General features: G+C 55.7%; 1 protein-coding gene across 2 annotated transcripts; it reads left to right on the forward strand.

The window, feature by feature from the left end:
• The first annotated feature begins 1,949 nt into the window (after positions 1-1,949).
• Positions 1,950-20,847, forward strand: ANKRD13B (ankyrin repeat domain 13B). Of its 2 annotated transcripts, none has more exons than XM_070478800.1 (15): positions 1,950-2,189; positions 13,772-13,907; positions 14,040-14,164; positions 14,251-14,296; positions 14,888-15,031; positions 15,120-15,309; positions 15,386-15,452; positions 16,760-16,841; positions 17,626-17,690; positions 17,914-18,044; positions 18,135-18,292; positions 18,423-18,575; positions 18,710-18,873; positions 18,960-19,036; positions 19,474-20,847. In XM_070478800.1, exons 1-15 carry the CDS (start codon positions 2,079-2,081, stop codon positions 19,709-19,711), a joined length of 1,887 nt encoding a protein of 628 aa, XP_070334901.1. In that variant the 5' UTR covers positions 1,950-2,078; the 3' UTR covers positions 19,712-20,847. The 2 variants fall into 2 exon arrangements, with proteins under 2 accessions (XP_070334901.1, XP_020767445.1); XM_020911786.2 differs by lacking the exon at positions 1,950-2,189 and adding an exon at positions 3,140-3,748.
• Positions 20,848-20,870: the final 23 nt, after the last annotated feature.

Here is a 20,870-nt window from a genome sequence, read left to right on the forward strand (position 1 = left end):
GGTCTGTAGTTCGAGGTACCCGCTTGTCTGTCTGGGTTGAATTGTGCGTCCCGGTTCCCCTGTGTATCCACATTTGTGTGTCCAGGTGTGTGTGTGTGGTCACTCTCTTGCTGACTAGCCCACCGCCAACAATTTGGACGGCCAGGTGCCAGAGGTCATGCAGTCAATCCCCCAGTCTCCCGGCTAAAAAGACATCTATCTGTCCTCCGTGCTTTCATCCAGAGAGGAAAGAATCTGGACAGGTTTTTTTTTTTTTTTTTAAAGACCTCCTGAGGAGTGACCACTGTGACTGTGTGCAGAAATATCCACTTGGTATCAGTGTTGTATACATCAACGGTATTTCTGAGACACCAGAGGTGTGTGTCCAGGGCGTGGGCATATAACATATAGGGATCCTATCTTTGGTGGCCTTTCTGCCTGGACTTCACGGGGGGAGACTCATTGGAAGGGTGGGGGTGACAGGGAGAGGAGGCGCAGGCCTCACATGGGTGCACCCCTGCACTGAGCATGCTCCCCCATACACGTGTGCCCCACGTGCACCCAACCCCCATCCCTGCAGCAGCAAAAGGCCAGCGCTCTGTTAGTGGGGAGAGGGCGAGGGTGCCCAGGCCCAAGGGCCAGGGTAATGGTGACACAATTAAGGCAGGTTCCTCAGATTAGGGGAGGGTTCCCCATGGCCGGGAGTCCTGCTCAGAAGCAAGGGGGCTGGAGGGGAGTCCTTGGGCAGGGGTGTCGGAGTTGGCTCATTTTATCCCGGCGGTGCCAGAGCAGCAGTGACTTGTGGGTGGCAGGCTGCTTCCCTGGGGGAGACAAGTAATGCTCATGAGTCACACCACCCGAAATATATGCAGAGCTGCCTCCATCGCCTTTTACTGCAGCCCAGATTGACAAGTTTGTTTGAGATTGCGATCCACAGGGTGTATTTATAATCGCACCTTAAAAAAAAAAAAAAAATCTTGCAGGCATCCCCTCCCCCCATAGCCAGCCGCTCATCTGGCAGGGTTTCTGCGAGCAAAGATACCTCGCGGGGTGGGGTGGGGTGGTGGGGGGCACCACCTGCCGCCCCTTGCTGCACCCTCACCAAGGAGTCAGTCCGTGGGGTTGGTGGCCCCATCCCTGGTGATGGGAGGAGTGGCCTGGCCGCTCCTACCGGGGGCCCAGCCCACGAGCTGTGGCCGCCCGTTCACCCCTGATCGACCCCCAGCTATGGAATTTCATTTATTAAATGTCGAGGCGGCTGCTGGCAGCCCCATTGCTTGGCTGTCTTTGTTTCTCTGCTGTGTGGGCGCGTCTCGAGCACGTGGCAGCTGGAGCGCGCAGGCCGGGGGGGAAAGCGACTTGGGTTTAGAGTCCAGGGCCGCTTGACGAAAAGAGAAACTCCAGCTGCCCAGAGGATGGGCCCCCCCAATCCCCGCTGAGCTCCCCGCCTCCGTGAGCTCCAAGCCTTTTCAGAGGAAGAAGGATGAGTCACTCGGTTCCCCCGACTCCGCTAGCCCCACCTCCTGGTTGGCCCTGGGACTACCGGGGAGTGGCCGAAGCTCGGATCCACTCTCCGAACTTTGTTCCCGAAGCCCCCAGCCCCGCCACAGACGAGCTTCTGGCCCTGGGGCTTAGGGATAAAAGGGTTTCCGAATTTCCCTTTGGAGACTTCGTCACCTCAGGAAGCAAGACAGTTAAAGAAGAATCACATCAAGATTGTAAAAACAATTTAATGAGGAAATGTACAGGCATTCTCCCGGCCACTCCTGGCCGTCCCTTCCCTGCTCCAGCCCCCTCCCCAACTCCAGCTGCAGCCACGGCACTCTGCTGACCCCTCGTGGTGGAGGTGGGCACCGGTCCCCGGCCGCGGGAGACGCGAACTGGCTCCTCCCAGCCTGGAGAAAGGGGCGAGGCAGTCCACTCCTCCTTCGTCGTTCCGCGCCGGGGCCTGGCACCGCTGGGTGTGGAGGAGGAACGAGAGGAGACCACACAAAGAAACCTGAGGCACGGGTTTGCCTCTCCGAGGCACGGAGAGTTTGCAAGCTTTCGCTAGCACCTCCCACACAAACGCTTCTTGGATTGTTCTAAGTGGGGCTGGTATGGAATCCCTGATTCCTGTCTTGTTCCAAGGTGGGCTCCAGAAGGCGCAGTGCCTGGTCCCGCCACCTGGCCCAGTGGGTCTGGTGGGGAGAGGGATGCATCATTTCCAGGTCAGTCACCATCCTTAGCTAACCCCAAGAGGTAGTATTAGAGCCACATTTTAGAGGTGAGTGGTCTGAGAAAATTTAAGCAGTTTGCCTAAGGTCAGGCAGTTAGTAAGGAGGAATAGGAATTCAGGTTTCCTCGGACACCCCAGTCCCTCCCCGCCTCCAGGGGCTGGGCCAAGCCCCAGGTCCTTCTAGCTCCTGCAATAGGCTGCCCTGGGGGGCAATTCCACTTTTATCGAGACATCTGTAAGCACCCTTCTGGAAAGATCTCTCTGCCCTGGAGTTATTCAGGAAGGAGACAGTCTCTGGAACCAGTGCTTCCTCTCCAGAGGGGACCACACGGGGTGGAGGTGGGGAGCTGCCACCTGCTGCAGTCTCTGCGCAGCCCCACTTAGGTCCTTGCGGAAAGCAGCATTTGGGGGGAGGGGTGTGTTCTCCCATCCTTAATAGACATCGTCTTTCTAATGTCAAGTGCAGAAGATGGAGTTTAATTTTAAAAGAAGGCAGGGAAGACTACGTAGTATTTCAGGTGCCAGATTTCTGGTTGCTCCAATGACCCTTGGCACTGCACACTAACGCCCCGCATTTTTCTCAGGACTCCTTCCACCAGTCACTCTTTTCTTGGAATCTGGATCCCGCTCACGTTCCACTGGGACCCAAACACAAGCCTGAAGGCCACACCTTCCCGCGCCCCCTAATGCTTGAGGAAGGCCTGTAACCCCGTCCCTCCCCAGCAAAAGGCAAAATGCCAGGGGCTGGGGGTGCACTCCAGTCCACCAGACGTCAGGACACTGCCTCCGACCCGGCCGGGCCTGACTCCCTCCCCACTGTCTCAGTGGATCAGGGGGTCAGTGCGGGACCCCCTCCGGCCACTCACCACCCCCAGTTCCACGAGGCGGACTACAAGCCCCATGATGCCGCGGGGCCCAGTGATAACAAGCGCTGCCCAGGGCATCCACGTCCCCCTCCTCTCTCCCCCGGATCCCCGCATCCCTAGCCGATCGCTCGGGCTGAGGGCCGGGCTATGCAGCTGCGGGGTGCCGGGTGCTGCGGGCGCGCGTCCCTGCGGCGGCGGCGTCCCTGGGGCCTGCGCCCCGAGCGCCCCCGCGCCCGCTGCGGCCGCCTGCTCCCTCCGCCGAGCGGCGTCTTTGTGCGCGGGGGTGTGGGAGGCAAGGCGCGAGTCCGCGCCGCGCCGCCGAGTGCCCGCGCCCTCCGCGGGCGGGTGGGGGCCTCTCCGCGCCGCCCGCCGCCGCCGCCTCGCGAGGACGCCCGCGGCCCGCGCCGCCCGCACCGCGCCACCCCCGCCCGCCGGCGCCGCTCGCACATGCCCGAGCCGCAGCCCTGCGAGCAGGCAGCGCCGGCCCCCCGCCCCGCGGCCCCGGGCCCCGGCTCTGGCGCCGTCCCTCCTTCCGGGCCGGGCGCCGCGGCCCCGGTATGAGGAGCGGGCGATGATCCCCGCCAACGCCTCCGCCAGGAAGGGGCCCGAGGGCAAGTACCCGCTACACTACCTCGTGTGGCACAACCGCCACCGCGAGCTGGAGAAAGAGGTCCGCGCCGGCCAGGTAAGAGCGCCGTCGGGGCGTCGCGAGGACCCCACGGCCCCGCTAGCCCGCCCGGCTTGGGGAGGGGGCGCGGCGCGGGCTGTCCCGCCCCCCTGGCGAGTTTGCAGCGCTTCTTTGTTTGCCGGCGCGCTTTTGTGCTGTTGACCTGGAGAGGGTGATGGGAGCGGCCCCCGCTGGCTCCCCTCCGGCCCGGCCGGGCGGTCCACACGTGCTCCGAACCCTCCCTGATTGGGGTAGGGGACGCCCTGCCCCTCCTCCGCCGGGGCAGTGAGGGCTGCGGGGAGGGGCTGCCGGCTCCATCTGAGCTCCGCGCGGTGGGAGAGTCCGCCCCACTCAGCCCGGCAGCGACACCTCCCGCGTGAGTGTGCGGAGGTGGCTTGCGTAGGCAGGGGGTCACAGGTCAAGGATCGGAGACTAGGCCGGGACACTCCCAGAGGTGCCAGCCCCACCCAGCGCCCTCTGCCCTCTCCACGCGCGCTTATCTGTTTGCTCACACTGGGCTGAGCCCCTGCACCCCGCCGACCCCAGCTCCCGCTCAGGAATGGGGAGTGGAGTGAGAGAGCCTCTGGGGTGAAGCCCTGGAGGGCCTTGTCCAGGTGCTGAAAGGCTCTCTCCTGCCTTCTGATGCTGGGCCTGGCTTCTAGGTGCTGAGGAAGCCAGGGCCCCACTGGCCCCGACACGATTTGAGGTTTTGTACACATAGCGGTTCCCTGGTTCTCTAGTCAGTGAGAATGGGTGGGTCAGCCAGCCTTGGCTGGGCGGTGGCCTCCAAGAAGATATGATCAGGGATGGAGCCTCCTGGCCATTCTTCAGGACAGAGGCAAGCAGGCACAGGTCACAGGTAGTTCCCAACTCTGCCCTTCGGCCCAGGTCACAGGCAGGCTCTCCTGGCATAAACGACTTGCCCTCCAGGGTGGGGAGGCAGGAGCCAGAGCTGGGCCCAGCCGGCCCTGGTGTGTCTCCATTGAGGCCTGCAGACTTGGCCTGGATCTGTGATCCTGGGGCCATGGACTGGGAGTGTTTCCTCAGGCGCTGCCCCCTTGGGGAATATGCCTTTTGAGGGCCACTTCCTGAGTCACAGGAAGTTCAGTTTGAGGAGCTGTCTGCTTCCCAAGGGAAGAGTGAGGTGGAGAGCAGGCCATCACCAGGCGAGCGAGGTCTTCCAGCCTGCCACCGGGCCCTCAGAGAGCACCACATCCAGCTGTACACGGCAGGCGCAGAAAACGGTGGGGCGACCTGAGCCTTTGCCTCTGGTTGGGGCGTCCGCTTCCATCATCCCTCCATTTCCACAAGGGTGCTTCAGGTGGCTCCTTGGATCGTGTCTTGTTCATCCATCATAAAGGAGGCAGAGTGGTGGCTTCTGGGGACAAAGATGAACAAACCAGGCATAGCCCATGCCCTCCAAGAGACCCTGTTCTGCTGATGCAAGTGTGAACGGGAAGTAGTGTGATGTGCAGGGTGCTAAATCAGTTCAGCCTCTTCTGGCTGGTCTCTGAGGGAGGTTACAGCTGGAGGGATTTAAGTATGACCTGAGAGGAACTTCCCAGTGGGATGGTTGATGATTGGCTGAAGAACTGTTAGGCAGAAGGCTAGTGGCTGAATGTCCAGAACACCTCAACAGTGCTCCCTTGCCCAAGAGGAGGGTGCTCTTTTCCTTGCAGATACTGGAGAAAGGCAGAATGCCCTGGAAGAAAAGGCCATTTCACCCAGGCCTTTTTGATTGATAGTCCTTGGGTCAGCAGTCCTCTTGCTGGGGTGGGGTTGGAGAGGGGCGTACCAGAGCCTGCTGCAGGTAGGGCTGCCTTGGACCACTGACTGTGGCCCCCTCAGGCTGCCGCAGAAACCGGGTGCACCCCAACCCCACCCACTCATCCCCTTCCCCTGGTGAATTTGTGTCTTCCTGAAACGAACACTGCCTGCCCTGATTCCAGCCCAGGAGGGATACAGGGCACGGGTTGAGGATAAACCCTTCTTCAACCATAGAGGAGCCAGATCAGTCCTCTCCTTTGCACCAGGGTGCCAAGAAGGGAATGCCAGTCAGTCTGGGTGGGAGAGCCCCCAGGTGGTTTCGACTCCAGGACTGACCTGGACGGAATCCTTGCATCCAGATGTGCATTGCTTAGTTCTCCGGGCCTCAGACTCCCCAGGAGAGCTAAGCATGCCCCCTCCCCAGGGATTTCCTACTGGTGAGGGGTCTGGGGGCGGCCACCTAACATCCTAATGAAAGCCTGTCGACCCCAGGCATCTCACCTGGGGGTCCCTGATCTCTGGTCCTCTTGGCACCCACTGTCACAGGAAACAGCCAGGCTTTCCTCAAACACACAGCAGCTGGGTTTCCCTGGTCTTCACTTGGCATAGCTGCCTCCTCTTCACTCCAAGAAAGCCCCACAGAGGCCTTCCCATGGGCAGGCTTGGCAGTGCTGGCCAAGGAGGAGGGGGATGGCACGGCAGCCTTCTGAGCAAGTTCACAGGGGCTAACGGCAGGGTGTGGTGGGGAGAGGGAGGTGCTAAGCGGAGGTTTTTTGAAGGGAAGTGTCCATGATCGCCCCTACCTATGCCCAGCAATACAACAGTTGTTGGGTGCCCTGCTTTCTGCCATGCACCTGCTCTGCCAGGTGGGGAGGGGGCAGGAGGTTGTAGGGTAGTGGATGTGCCAGTTCCCCCTTAGCTGGCATGAGGCCTGAGGTTCAGACAGCTGGGCATGGCCTTGGTTCTGGAGCTACGAGTCCCTGGGGTTCCCTGGGGGTAGGTGGTGGAGGTCCGACAGGAATAGCGCCCTCTGGGAGGGCCAAGGAGAGCGAGGTTCTCCTCGAGCAGCAGCCACGCGGGAGGGGACTGGATGATGGTCCTAGGGAAGCATTTTCTATCTTCTGGCGGCCGCCTCCACCATAGTCCTCCTTCCTGATTTCCCCAGGTCATCTCTCTGACCTGACACCCCGGTGAGATGGGGTCGTGGGGCCCCTGGATGCTCAGACAGAGGCTGTCCCACCCAAGGTACCTGTTGTGACCAGGAGCACCTGTGATTGCGTCTCCTGGCAAAGTAGGCCGTCCCCGGTATAGGCTGTCACCACAGCTGATGAGCTGGGAAGCTCGGGAGAGGGAGCCACAAACCCTCGAAACCAAAAATCAATGTGTCTGGGATAAGGGGGAGGGGTTGCGTGGGGCAGAATGGAGGGGGCAGGACAGAGGGAGACAGCAGCTGCCACCCCTATGGGCCCAGCTCCACTGTCCACGGGGAAGCACCCTGCCTTGCTCCCCCTTGAGAGAGCTCAGGCCCGCCTGGTGGGAGAGCAGAGAAGTGGCCTCACCAGCCTCGGGCTGTCCTCCCTGGGGTGGGCGTGGAGCAGGGCAGGGAAGGGAGCCCCTCTACTCCTTCAGCACCTGTGTTTATACATTTGGTGCGTTCCTATAAGATTTCACCCAACAAAAGGACTTGCTAATGCTAAACAACTTTGAAAAATACTCTGCGAGTGCATGCGGGTTCAAGGAGTGTGCATGTGCAAATGTGCATGTGCAAATGTGCTGGCATCTATGTGTGACACATGAGTGGAGGCCTGCAGGCTGGAGGGCAGCTGGACACATGCCCTTGTACACTCGGGTGCACATGTACTGTGCCTGCAGATGCAGAAGCACGTGTGTGTGTAGTGTGTGTATGTATGCAGACGGGGGCCTGAGTGGAAACAGGGAGATTCTATGCCCAGCTCCTAAGCTCGAAAGTCCCCGCCTGTGCCTCCAGCTGAGGCTGGCTGGGGTGCAGAGCTTCTGTCCTCTTGGCGGGGAGGGCTGGGGGTTGGGTTTCATGGGAAACCTTTTCATTCCAGCAATTAGATAGCAGCAGGCCTTTGCCGAGGAAATTAATGAATTCCCCCACCTGGGCCCTCGGCAAGGTGCCTCTTCCACCGAGGGCCCAGCTTTGAATGGGTGCAGGGGATCTTCTTTGGAGCCTGGCTGATGGTACACAGGGCTCACAGTGGCCCTGGAAAACACCGGGGCCCTGGGGAGTGCTGCCAGGAGAGCTCCGGAGGAGCGGGGGTAGGGCGGGCACCCCTTCCTGGCCGGCACCGCACCGGCCTCTGCCGCCTGGAGCTGAGGCACCTGAGGGCGGGGGAGGTGGGCGACATCTGGAGCCCTGGGGCTGGCCCTGCTGGCTCCCTGGGGCCTTGTTAGCAGCAGCAGCAGCAGCATCTGGGGCAGGGCTGATGAGAGGCATGATGGCTCAGCTGCGGCCCTGTGGGAAGCCCTCCTCCTGACACCCCAGTGACCCAGCCCGCTCAGGGCCTGTGCATGCCGCCTCGCTCCTATCCCAGGACTCAGGATCCCGCCTGGGTCGGACCCTGAGGGGCCCAGCTCAACCTGTAAGGAGCAGAGAGTAAACAATGCTTTGCCCTTCTTTCTGGGGAGCTGGTGGACTCCAAGCTACCGCTCACAGGGCACAGTGGCCGGGCACAGTTTGGGTTTGGTTTTTTTGAGGCTCCTTGTATATTTAAAGGCAAAGAAATGCCAATGAAAGGTTATACAAATTATATAAATTACTTAAAATGTTTTATTTTTGACAAAGGAGCTCCGACTCATGTTTAAAATCCTATCTGTTGCTAGAAGGCAGCAGTCCTTCCTACCTCCCCCACCTCTCCATCTCACCCCCAGAGGCAACCACTTTGAACTCTTTAGGCTGTTCTGTTATTTGCCTCATATTATAAACAGTATACTTCTACAGCTATTTACTGGCTAATCAATTTTACATTTTACTTGCCCTCCTTCCCCATGTCCCTTAAAAATAGTCATCTAGGCATTTGCTTAATAAATATTTATGAAGCACCCGTTATGTGCCAGACGCTGTCCAGAGCTGGGGATGTAGCACCGAACAAAACAGGCAGTTCCTTTATGGGGCTTACATACAGTCTAGGAGAGGGAGACAATGAAGAAATAAGTGGGCAATTTAATGCTGAATGAGGACTGCAGCAGGATAAGGGACAACAGAGAGACAAACAGCAACTGTCACTTGAGATGGGTCGTCAGGGCCGGGCTTTCTAAGGAGGTGACATTTGAGCGGTGGCCTTAATGAAGTGAGGGAGGAAACTTTGTGGCTACTAGGACCCAGAAGAAGATGGTTCCAGGGAAGGCCACGTCGGAGTGGAGCTTGGAGAGATGGGAGAGCATGTGAGTTCAAAGAGACATTCAGGATTCTATCCTCAACTGCATGGGAAGCCACGGAGAGGTTCTGAGCTAAAGGGCATCAGGACCTGAGGAATAATATTTTACAGGTACCCGTGATGCGCCCTATAGAGAACAGACCTAAGGAACCGAGAGTGGAGTGGGAGGAATTAGGTGACAGACAGGGTGGCTACGACCAGGAGGGCAGCCTGAAGGTGGTAACATCTAAAATGACTCTGGATCTGTTTTGAAGGTAGAGCCTATAAGGTCAGATTTTACTGGTGGATTAGATATGGAAGGAGAGAGAAAAAGGAGAAAGAAAGAGAGAGTTCCCTGGAAAGGGAGTGACCTGAGGTGCTGTTTACTGTGATGGGGGAACTGGAGCAGGGGAAGCTGTCCAGGCACAGCTGGGGTGAGGAAAGCAAGGGGAGGAAGCACAGGTCAGAAGGTCCCATTCTGTTTCATGGATTCAGTTTCCTTTTTGTATTTTTCTGAGGGTGTAAATGACTGTCCCTGCCTCCTTTCTGTTTCCTGAACTGACAGTTGTTTCCTCTGTGTTTTTAGCACCTATTTGAATGTTTTTTTTTTTATCTTTCTTTCATGTTGGGCAGCTTTCCTCAAGTGTCCGGTCACCCTTGGCTGTGGGGGCATAATTAAGGATGGACGTATGGAGCTTATTAATACATGGGTGCTGCTCTAAGATGACTGGTCTGCTTATTGTTAGGATCCCCAAATGTCTGTACCCAGAGGTCTTTGGTGCCTCTAGTTTCTCCAAGACAGTTTCCTCCACTTTCCTGCTAGGGCAGTGCAGTGTGCAGTCTGGCTGCGAGTGATCAGGATGTCAGGCAGAGCAGGGACTGGACTTACACTGTTCATCAGTTTTAAGTCTCATGACCTCATCCTCAGACCTAGTTCAGTATATATCAGGCTCAATTTATTTGACATTTATTTTTATTTATTTGGCTGCGTCGGGTCTTAGCTGTGGCCCATGGGATCTTCAATCATTGATTAATAGATCCCTCACCGGGGATCAAACCCAGGCCTCCTGTACTGGGAATGCAGTGGAGTCTTAGCCACTGGACCACCAGGGATGTCCCTCAGGCGCAATTTCTATAAAGGATAAACCCCCCTGGCATCCTGTGGAGAGAAGTGGGGGGCATCTCCCAGCTTTACAAAATTGGGGAGGGAGCCAGGGGTCCTAAAGTTTAACCAGGCCCCCCAATATTCAGTTCTGAGCTTTTCTCCCACCTCTGCTGTTCCCACTGCCTGTATGTTCTTCACCTTTCAAGGGTAATACGTGGGGAGCTCTAGCTTACTAATAACTGGGGTTTCCCTCTGTGAATGGTTGGGTTCTAGTACCCTCTCTTCCCCTAAGTCAATTGTAATGCCCTGGCCACTTTCTTGTGGGTTTTAAATATTTTATTGGCATTATTTAAAAAAAATTATTTATTTGGCTGTGTCAGATCTTAGTTGTGGCAGGTGGGATCTTCGCTGTATCACGCAGGATCTTTCATTGCAGGGTAGTTGCCTTGAGGCCTGTGGGATCCTAGTTCCCTGATCAGGGATCAAATCCAAGACCCCCACATTGCCAGGCAGATTCTTAACTACTGAACAACCAGGGAAGCCCCACATTTACCTTTTGAGGCAATCTTCATTCCTTTGTGTAGATCTATGTTTTCTATCTGGTATCATTTTCCTTCTACTTGAATAACTTCATTCAACATTTCTTGCATGCCTTCTGGTGACATATTCTCTTAGTTCCTGTTTGTCCACAAAAATCTTTATTTCCCCTTATTTTTGAAGTATATTTTTCACAAGATATTGAATTCTAGGTTGACAGTTCCCATCCCCCCCCACCAGCACTTTAAAGATTTCATTCTATTGTCTTCTAGCTTGCATGCTGCTGCTGCTAAGTCACTTCAGTTGTGTCCGACTTTGTGCGACCCCATAGATGGCAGCCCACCAGGCTCCACCGTCCCTGGGATTCTCCAGGCAAGAACACTGGAGTGGGTTGCCATTTCCTTCTCCAATGCATGAAAGTGAAAAGTGAAAGTGAAGTCGCTCAGTTGTGTCTGACTCTTTGCAACCCCATGGACTGCAGCCTACCAGGCTCCTCCGTCCATGGGATTTTCCAGGCAAGAGTACTGGAGTGGGGTGTCATTGCCTTCTCCATCTAGCTTGCATGGTTTCTGATTTTAAAAAAAAGTAGAATTTTCTGTATTCGTCCTTCCATACATAGTGTGTCTCATTTCTCAAAATGCTTTTAAGATTTTCTTTTTATCACCAGTTTCTAGCATTTGATTATGATGGGCCTTGGTGTAGGCTTTTGGGTATTTATCTTCCTTGGGATTCATGAGTTCCTTGGTTCTGTGGATTTATTATTGTATTACTTTCTGCAACAAATTACTAGACAGGGTGGGTTAAAATAATAAATTTATTCTCTCATCACTTTGGAGGTTGGAAGTCTACACTCAAGCAAGATACCTACACTGCTCCCTCCAAAGGCTCTAAGGGAGAATCCTGCCTTGTGTCTTCCAGCTGCCCGTGGCTCTCCGCGTACCTTGGCTTGTGGTTGTGCCACTTTAGTCTCTGCCTCCTCTCAGAAGGAACGTCTCTGCATCTTACAAAGACACATAAAACTGGATTTAGGGCCTTACTGGATAATTCAGGCTGATCTCATTTTGAGATCCTTAACTGTATCTGCAAAGACCCTTTTTCAAAATAAGGTCACATTCATAGCTTCTAGCAGTTAGTATGTAGATATGTAGATATATTTTTTGGTTTTTTTTTGAGGGGAGGGGATGGCACCATATTCAGCTCACTATAGTAGGTTGTTTTGTTGTTGTTTTTTAACCGAATTTGGAAATTTTTTGGCTATTTCTTTAAATTGTCTTATTCTTCCACTTCCTTTCCGATCCTGTGGGATTCCAATTATACATATGTTAGAATGCCTTATAGTGTCTGACAGATTGCTGGGGCTGTTTGAATGTTTTTCCAGTACCTCTTTTCTCCTCTGTTCTTCAGTTTGTATAGTTCTGTGGCTGTATCTTTAAATTCACTTATTTTATTTTCATTCTGTAGTGTCTAATCTGCTATTAACTCTACCCAGTGAAAATTTCATTTCAGAACATTTTACCTCCCAATTTGTCCTTTGTGAATGTTATTTTTCTTTAAAGTTTCGAGCATACTGAGCCATTCATCCTTATTATATCAGAATATGTTTCTATTAAATGATTTTTCTCCTGATTATGGGTCATATTTTCCTACTTCTTGTGCATATCTAGTAATTTTTAACTGGACGTTGGACATTGTAAATGCTGTGATGTTAAGCATTGGGATTTTGCTATCTTCATTTAAAGGAATGTTAAGCTTTGTTCTGGCAGCCTAATTTAAGTTACTGGCAAATCAATTTGATCCTTTTGAGCTTATTTTTTATCTTTATTAAAATTAGGTTTGGGTGGGTCTTTAAGGACAGGCTGGGGTTGCAAAGAGTTGAACACAGCCTGGTATCTGAACAACAACTTCTAAGGTATAATCCTTCTTTTGAACACCTCTCTATTGAATACCCTGGGTAATCAACAAGGGCTCTCTACTCTAGCAGGTTGGAGCTTGAATGCTTCCCTGCTATGGCTGAACTCTGAGAATTTTTCTTATTTTGAGTCTATTGTTTCTTTTCTGCCTGGTTTTGTTCAGTTTCACTCTAAAAATGTGAAGTTTAGTATTTAGCAAAGACTCAAAGGAACCACATGCAGATTTCTGGAGCTCTTTAAAACAAACAAACAAAACAGCTTACTTTTCCCTGGAACTCTGCCCTGCAAGTTTTAACTACCTCAGTCTCCCTGCTACTATCTCTCAGCTCCTCAGCGGACTACCATGCTCTGCTGGGGATTCTCCTCTCTGGAAGGCTGTTTGGAATATTCCTCCAAGTAAAGACTTAGGCAATCATAGGTCCCACCTTGTTTGTCTGTCTTACTTTGGGGATCACAGTCCTGGACTAATTGTTGCCTAATGTCTGAAAACAATTATTTCAAGCAATAGTTTTCTCTGTTCTGGGTGGGATGGTAATTTCAGTTATTTATTCATGTCGGCATAGAAGCCTTTCCCTGGCATTTTAATCAAGTTCTGGGGCAGAGAAGAGCAGTTACACACATGTGGTCAGTTCACATATTTAAACAGAAGTCCTACTCTCCTGAAGTATATCTAAATATTTATATTTAACAAACATATGTTTTTATCACCCAACAAAAATCTCATGCAATTTAACTGTGCTATTCACAAAACAGGATTTATTTTAAAAAATGTTAGTGTCCCATAGGCACAGGACACGGATTTGAAAGTGTACCATGAACATGTTCTTTTATTCCTGTTAATGTATCATTGCAGCTGTGCTAAAACCTCACGGTGATAATGTCAGTGATCTAAACTGGTGGCCCTTCCTGAAGGTGTGGTCTTGGGCCCCTAGGATAGGTCTCAGGTGCCCTTCCTGGCCAGTAGCCTCTCTAGACCACCCTTCAGCCCCAAGCTTACTCTTCACAGGCAGATCACTGGGCCTTGGAAGAGTGAACCCAGTCAGGGCACCTAGGAGAACTGGAAAGGAAGTTCCTCCCTTTCTCAGAGTTACTTCCTGGCCTGGCCTGCAAGCCCCTTTCCACTCGACCCCAGCTCATTGTGCCTGTCTCTTCCACTGCTCTCTGAGACAGGCAAGGCAGGACAACTAGGTGATTGCCGCCTGCCTAGAGGTAGACAGCTCATCGCTGTATCTTCCTGAGGCCTTTCCACATTGCCTTGATTCCATCGTTAATGGAATCTCGGAGGCAGGCTTAGAAGGGCTACCTCATGAAGTGACCAGGGCAATCACTTCACCTCCTCCAGGTGGACATTGAGCAGCTGGATCCCCGTGGGCGGACTCCCCTGCACTTGGCCACCACCCTGGGGCACCTCGAGTGTGCCCGCGTGCTCCTGGCGCACGGCGCAGACGTAGGCAGGGAGAATCGCAGCGGCTGGACAGGTGGGCACTCCTGCTCGTTTCCACCCCACAGCCTGGGTCTCCTGGCACCATATGGTCACCTTTGGTTGGCTGCAGGGAGCCCTAGGCAGGGTCCTGCCCTGTGACATTGCCTCCCCCCGGCCCCACCCCCAGTGCTTCAGGAAGCTGTGAGTACCCGGGACCTGGAGCTGGTGCAGCTGGTGCTACGGTACCGGGACTACCAGCGGGTGGTGAAGCGGCTGGCGGGCATCCCCGTGCTGCTGGAGAAGCTGCGTCAGGTGAGGGCCAGCCCTTCGCTTCCCCGCCCTGGCCCTCAGACCCTGTCTCCAGTGCGGGCTCAGCCACTCTCCTTTCCATCCTCTAGGCCCAGGACTTCTACGTGGAGATGAAATGGGAGTTCACCAGCTGGGGTAAGCGGGGCTGCTGCGGCCTCTGGGGGCCGCCCCCCAGCCCAGGGCTCCTGCAGTGCTGCTCCCCTGCCTGCAGCCCTCTTCCCATCGCGCTCCCATGGCTCCCTTCCACCTTTTAGTTCTCAGCTCAATGCTGTCTCTTCCTGAGGCTTTTCCACATTGCCTCGATTGTTATTAATTCCTTCACTTTGTAATGACTGGCTCTTTTGTCTGTTTGTCACCTGTCATCCCTTGCTAGAAGGTAAGCTCCAAGACAGCAGGGGTCCTGTCTTGTTCAATGTTGTATCCCCAGTGCCTGGCACAGAGGAGGTGTTTAATAAATATTTGTTAGAAGACTGGATGAAAGATTGAGTGAATGAATTAAATGGTGACTACTAGGGACTTAGTGGTGGCTGACTCCTGCCTGTCTCTGACTTTAGTTTGCTCACATCTGAGTGACTGTGGTCTACATTTGTTGTGAGGGAAGTTGGGGGAGAGGTTGCTCTGCCACTAGTTCCCTTACCCATTCCCAGACACACCCTTGACCCCCATGTTCTGAGGTTTGGTGGGCCAGGCAAATCGAAGCCACCTCTGACCTTCTCATTCACTCAGTGCCCTTGGTGTCCAAGATCTGCCCCAGTGACACCTACAAAGTGTGGAAGAGTGGACAGAACCTTCGTGTAGACACCACACTCCTGGGCTTTGACCACATGACGTGGCAGCGAGGGAACCGCAGCTTCATCTTCAGGGGCCAAGGTCAGGCAGGTGGGAGGCAGGGCAGGGTGGGGAGGCCGGGGACACCCCACGTGGCCCCTGACTCTCTGAGCTATTCTGTGGCTGGCAGACGCGAGTGCGGTGGTTATGGAGATTGATCACGACCGCCGGGTGGTGTACACGGAGACCCTGGCCCTGGCCGGGCAGGACCGTGAGCTTTTGCTGGCTGCTGCCCAGCCCACGGAGGAGCAGGTGCTGAGCCGGCTCACGGCACCTGTTGTCACTACGCAACTGGACACCAAGAACATCTCCTTTGAGAGGTAAGTGGGCATGGCCTTGGAAGCCTGGAGCCAACCTGGTGGGTGCCCCCTCACCTAGACCACTCTGCTTCCCCAGGAACAAGACAGGCATCCTGGGCTGGCGCAGTGAGAAGACCGAGATGGTGAATGGGTATGAAGCCAAGGTGAGGTCACAGCTCCCAGGTGCCAGACCCACCACACTCTTGCCTACAGTGAGCGGGACAGGGGCTTCCTGACCAGTTTCTAAGCCTTGGAGGTGCAGAGACAATACAGTCTGGAGGGAAGAGCCTGAGACTAACAGGCAACTGATGAGAACAGCTGGAGTTTATTGGTCCACCTAATACTACGTTCAGGCTTCCCTGGCGGCTCAGGGTAAAGAATCTGCCTGCCAACACAGGGGATGCAGGTTTGATCCCTGGGTCGGGAAGATCCCCTGGAGAAGGAAATGGCAACGCACTCTAGTATTCTTGCTTGGGAAATCCCATAGAGAAGCCTAGTGGGCTACAGTCCATGGAGTTGCAAAAGTTGGACATGATGTAGCAACTAAAACAAAATTATTACATTCGTGTCAATGCTCTGTTCTGACATTTTAAATGTATGTGCATGTATGTGTGTGTGTGTATCTACTGTACACATGTACACAAGTCTGTGTACATATGTGTGTATGTCTCACACACTCTCATTTAATCCTCACAACAACCCTTTAAGGTAGGTGCTTTTATTATTCCCATTTTACAGATGGTTTACAAAAGATTAATGTTAATCAACCTTTCTGTGGTTTCCCATTTAATCTTCACAACAACTCTATGAAGTAGGGTATTGGCCCATTTTATAAAGAGGAAGCAGAAGCTTAAAATGATTAAGTAACTGGCACAAGGTCGCCCAGATCTGCTGGCTGACTCCAAAGCCAGGCCCTCACTCCTGAGCAGACTGTTGAGGGAGGTCCCCCACAGTCACTAATGGGACCCTCCCGTCACCCACCTGGGGTCACATGGTGAAGAGGCTAACCTATGCAAGGTTCTGTGTTGTTGCTATTTCCTCCTGGAGGCCTTCCCTGGTTCACAGGCTAGGTTATGGTCTCTGCTTTTTATTCCCACAATCCTGTGCTTCTCCATCTAGAGGACATGTCACACTGGCTTATTACCATCCACTGTCTTCTTGTCTTTTCAAAAAGACTGTGAGCCTCAAGAGGGCAGGGATGATGTCTGGCCATGCTTGTTCATCACTGTTTCCCTGATGTCTGCCTCAGTGTCTGGCCTAGAAATGGTCATCACAAAATGTCTGTTGAATGAATAGGAAAATGAATGAATAACTTCATATAATTACTTGCCCAAAGGCCTGGAGACTGGAACAAATGGTACTTCCCTCCCCTGATCATTCCTTAAAGGAAATGTTTGTGATGCCCTTGGGGGCAGGGGCAGGGACAGAGGTACCAAAGCTGTCAGTGGGTCCTTTCCTCATCTGTCCCCAGGTATATGGGGCATCCAATGTGGAGCTCATCACCCGGACACGGACAGAGCATCTTTCAGAACAGCACAAGGGCAAGGTCAAAGGTAATCAGGCAGAGGTGGGTGGGGGATGGGGAAGAGGGGTGTGGGGAGGAACCAGCTCCCACATGAGCCCCTCTAATCAGTATTTCCTCTGACATGCTAGCAAGAGTCCGGATAGCTTACTTAGGCAGATAGGCTTCAATTCAAATGCCAAATCCTAGTGATTGGTAGTGGCTGCCTAGAGTGCTGATAAAGATTCTAAGGCAACATTTGGGCTCAATGGGAAGGGATGCTATAATTGATTACTAATATCTGCACTGGATTTGTGGGTGGGGAGGGGGTGTCACATATGCTGTCTGTCAGCCACTCCAGTCTAGTGAGACATAGCGGAGGCAGAAAGACATGGGCCCTGCCACTCTGTGCCCACTGATACTACACCTGACTCTGGGCACCAGTTAGTCTGTTTAAAGTGGGAAAATGTAAGTCCCACCTCACAAGAGAACAAAATGAAGTTACAATGGAAGCCCCCAAAGAAAAACACATACAGATGCACACCCCCAAACTGCTCACCAAAGGCAGGTGTTTTTTGTCCAGTGTCACCAACCTGAAGAGTGATGTTTTGGGAAGTCTCTCCTGAGTCCCAGGCCTACTTTCATTCCAGCTGTGCTTGTGGTGGTCCTGCCCCTGCCCCCTTGGAGTCCTCAGTCACCTTTAGGGGAAGGTGCCTGGGTGTGTGGTGTGGGTGAGCCGTCCTCCCTGCCCACCAGGGACCAGCCTGCTCCCTGGGTCTCGGGTGCTGTCCCTTCTCAGGGCTGCAGTGTCCTCTGAGATGCCGTGTTTCTCGTAGGCTGTAAGACACCTCTGCAGTCCTTCCTGGGAATTGCTGAGCAGCACGGGGGCCCCCAAAATGGGGTGAGTGTGTGCCAGTGGTACCTCTGTGTGGAAGGGCACAGATGGGATCAGGAGGAGGCATCCTGTGTGGATCTGCTTTCTTTCCACAATGCCCAAGGCCCTGTCGGCTCCACAGTGGTGGGGAGTGGGGCAAGGGAGACAGATCTGGGGCTTGTAATACCAGGTGGCTGGCCTGGCCTCGGGGACTGAGAAGGGCTCATGAGCTCCTCCCTGTGTGGTACAGACCCTGATCACTCAGACCCTGAGCCAAGCCAATCCCACTGCCATCACCGCAGAAGAGTACTTCAACCCCAACTTTGAGCTTGGAAACCGGGACATGGGTCGCCCCATGGAACTGACCACCAAGACACAGAAGTGAGGGCCCCTGCTGGGCCTGGGCCGGGCTGGGGGAGGGGTCAGGGCTTCTACAATGGCCCTCACCCTTTGGGGTCTGCGGGGGGGCAGGTTCAAGGCCAAGCTGTGGCTGTGTGAGGAGCACCCCCTGTCCCTGTGTGAGCAGGTGGCCCCCATCATTGACCTCATGGCCGTCAGCAACGCACTTTTCGCCAAGCTCCGGGATTTCATCACCCTGCGCCTGCCTCCGGGATTCCCCGTCAAGATTGGTGAGGCCTCTACCCCCATTCCTCTTGAGCTGCTCTAGGGAGAGTGGGGCTTCTTAGGAGGTTAAGAGGGGGTACCCATGGTGGGAGGGAGTGGGTGGTGGTGGCGCCTGATGAGTTTGCTCATCCTCAGAAATTCCGATTTTCCACATCCTCAACGCCCGCATCACCTTCGGGAACCTCAATGGCTGTGACGAGCCGGTGCCGTTGGTGCGAGGCAGCCCTAGCAGCGAGACCCCTTCCCCAGGCAGCGACTCCTCCAGCGTCAGCAGCTCCAGTTCCACCAGTGAGACCCCGACTCCGCCCTCACTACCCCCACTACCCCGGCACCCACCGAGAGCTTCCCCGGGGAGCGGGAGGGAGGGGGCGTTCTGGTCCACTCTGACCCCCCTCCCCGCCTCCCCGGCCTGGTGCCCTCAGCCTCATGCCGCGGCTGCGAGATCTCCCCCGCGTTGTTCGAGGCCCCGCGCGGCTACAGCGTGCTGGGCGGCCAGCGCGAGGCCACCACCCGCGACGACGACGACGACCTGCTACAGTTCGCCATCCAGCAGAGCCTGCTCGAGGCGGGCAGTGAGTACGACCAGGTGCGTCCCCGGAGGCCGCGCGGGGGGTCCCCACCGGGACCACAGCGCCGCCACCACAGCTAACGGGCTCACACCCCACCCCGCAGGTCACCATCTGGGAGGCGCTCACCAACAGTAAACCGGGCACTCACCCCATGTCCTACGAGGGCCGCCGGCAGGACAGGTCGGTGCCCGCCCGTCCTGAGAGGCTTTCGAAGTGTCTATGCCCCCACCCTCGCCTCCACACACATAGAGAACACACAACTGTTCTCACACATAGAGAACACGACCGGGACCCTGTCCACAGCGCGTCCGGTCACTGCCGGCTGGGCAGCCCCTCTTGGCCCGGAAAAACCGCAGTCCCCTCATCAGGGACCCTGCTGGCGTCAAAGTGGCGTCCTTTCTCAACCCAAAGGCGTCCTGAGAGCTTTCACAGATCCTCACCAGAGAGGCGGGGCTGGGATCCGCTCTCATCGGGTGGGAGGGAGCCAGGGAGGTGACGCGAGACCCTTTGACCGCACTGTGGGGTGGCGAGGCCCAAGGTGTCCGAGGGCCTCCACGCTGCCTCCCGCCCCGCTTCTGGGCAGATGGGCCCTAGACGTCTCTTTACCTGTCCCGCAGGAGCGCTCCGCCCACGCCGCAGCGCCAGCCCGTACCTCGCGCCGCCCTGGCGTCGGTGCCCAGCCCTCGGCCCAGCCCGCGCCCAGGCCCGGGCGGCCACGTGTTCCGGAGCTACGACGAGCAGCTGCGGCTGGCCATGGAGCTGTCTGCGCAGGAGCAGGAGGAGCGGCGGCGGCGCGCGCGCCAGGAGGAGGAGGAGCTGGAGCGCATCCTGCGGCTCTCCCTGACCGAGCAGTAGCGCCCTCTGCCGGGCGCCCAGGCCACGCCCCGCGGAACCCGCCCCGGAGTGAGGACCGCCCCGCCCGTGCGCTCGCCGAGACTGGAGACCGGAGGGGTCGCCTGGCGGGCGCAGCGGCGCACCCGTCCACCGACGGGGAGGGGTTCGGCCCGGCCGCGGAGTACCTTTCCGGGTCAGGGCCCTGGAGGCAGCTGGCACGGCCCGATTCCCTTGCTTTGCTGTATCCTGACCCCCCGCCCACCAGTCTCCCCTGGGCTCGGACCGGTCCACGGGTGGAACCAGGCGGTCCTGTGGGGGAGATGGGCCTGAGAGGAGCAGGGTCCCCATCCTCTGCTCCTTCTGGCCGGTCCTCCTTTCTGCTCACTGACCCCACTCCAGGACACTGCCCGTGAAGCCTTTGCATCTCCGCTCTTCCCCCCGGGGGGAGGTGCCGCTGAGCTCCCCACGTGCTGTGTTGCCGCTTTGGCCCAGACACAAACCAGCACGTCCAGGGCCCAGCCCCTCCCCCACCCCCGCATTTCAGCGTCAAGTGCACTTAGCGGGGTGCCAGGCTCCCCCAGCCCCCACACCCCTCCCGGGTCTCAGGGTGGTCCTAGCTTCTCTTGGGGGCGGCCAGAGGTTGGAGTCCCCATCCCCAAGGCACGTTTTTGTGATCAAGGAGGAGGCTAGGTCTGGGCAAGTCCTGGCTCCCTCATGGTGTCTTGGCGAATGAGGGGCATAGTGGGTGCGGCGCAAACACAAGACAGGGGTCGCCCAGGGCCGTGGCACCACTACCCACCCCTTCCCACCAGCTGCTGCTAGCCCTCTGTGGTTGTGCATCCTACTTTCCCCACCCAGGGGCTGACTCTAAAACCCTTCATCCAATGGTGCTAACCCCCGGCTCCCCCCTGCCCCACCCCACCCACCCACCCACCCACCCAGAGAAGCACAGACCCCGCTGGGGGCAGGGGCCCACCACACACCCTTGTCTGGGTTCTCTCGGACTGGCCTTCCTGGCTCAGCCAGTGCGGCTCAGAAGGGACACAAAAGGGATGGAAGAAAAAGAACAAAGAGAAGCTGTTCCTCTCACCCCCTTCCCTGATGCCAGGGGCACCAGACTGATTCTGAGGCACAAATAAAAGAGGCTTCAAACCTGAGGTTTTTCCTATCTGCCTTTACT

This window comes from Odocoileus virginianus, chromosome 17 (genome assembly GCF_023699985.2).
Source record: "Odocoileus virginianus isolate 20LAN1187 ecotype Illinois chromosome 17, Ovbor_1.2, whole genome shotgun sequence".
NCBI classification, from domain to species: Eukaryota; Metazoa; Chordata; class Mammalia; order Artiodactyla; family Cervidae; genus Odocoileus; species Odocoileus virginianus.

Coding starts and splice junctions, on each gene's coding strand:
- ANKRD13B (XM_020911786.2), top strand. CDS start 3,635: ATGATCCCCGCCAACGCCTCCGCCAGGAAGGGGCCCGAGGGCAAGTAC. Junction 14,297..14,887: donor ATGGGAGTTCACCAGCTGGG/GTAAGCGGGGCT, acceptor TCATTCACTCAG/TGCCCTTGGTGTCCAAGATC. Junction 15,310..15,385: donor AAGAACATCTCCTTTGAGAG/GTAAGTGGGCAT, acceptor CTGCTTCCCCAG/GAACAAGACAGGCATCCTGG.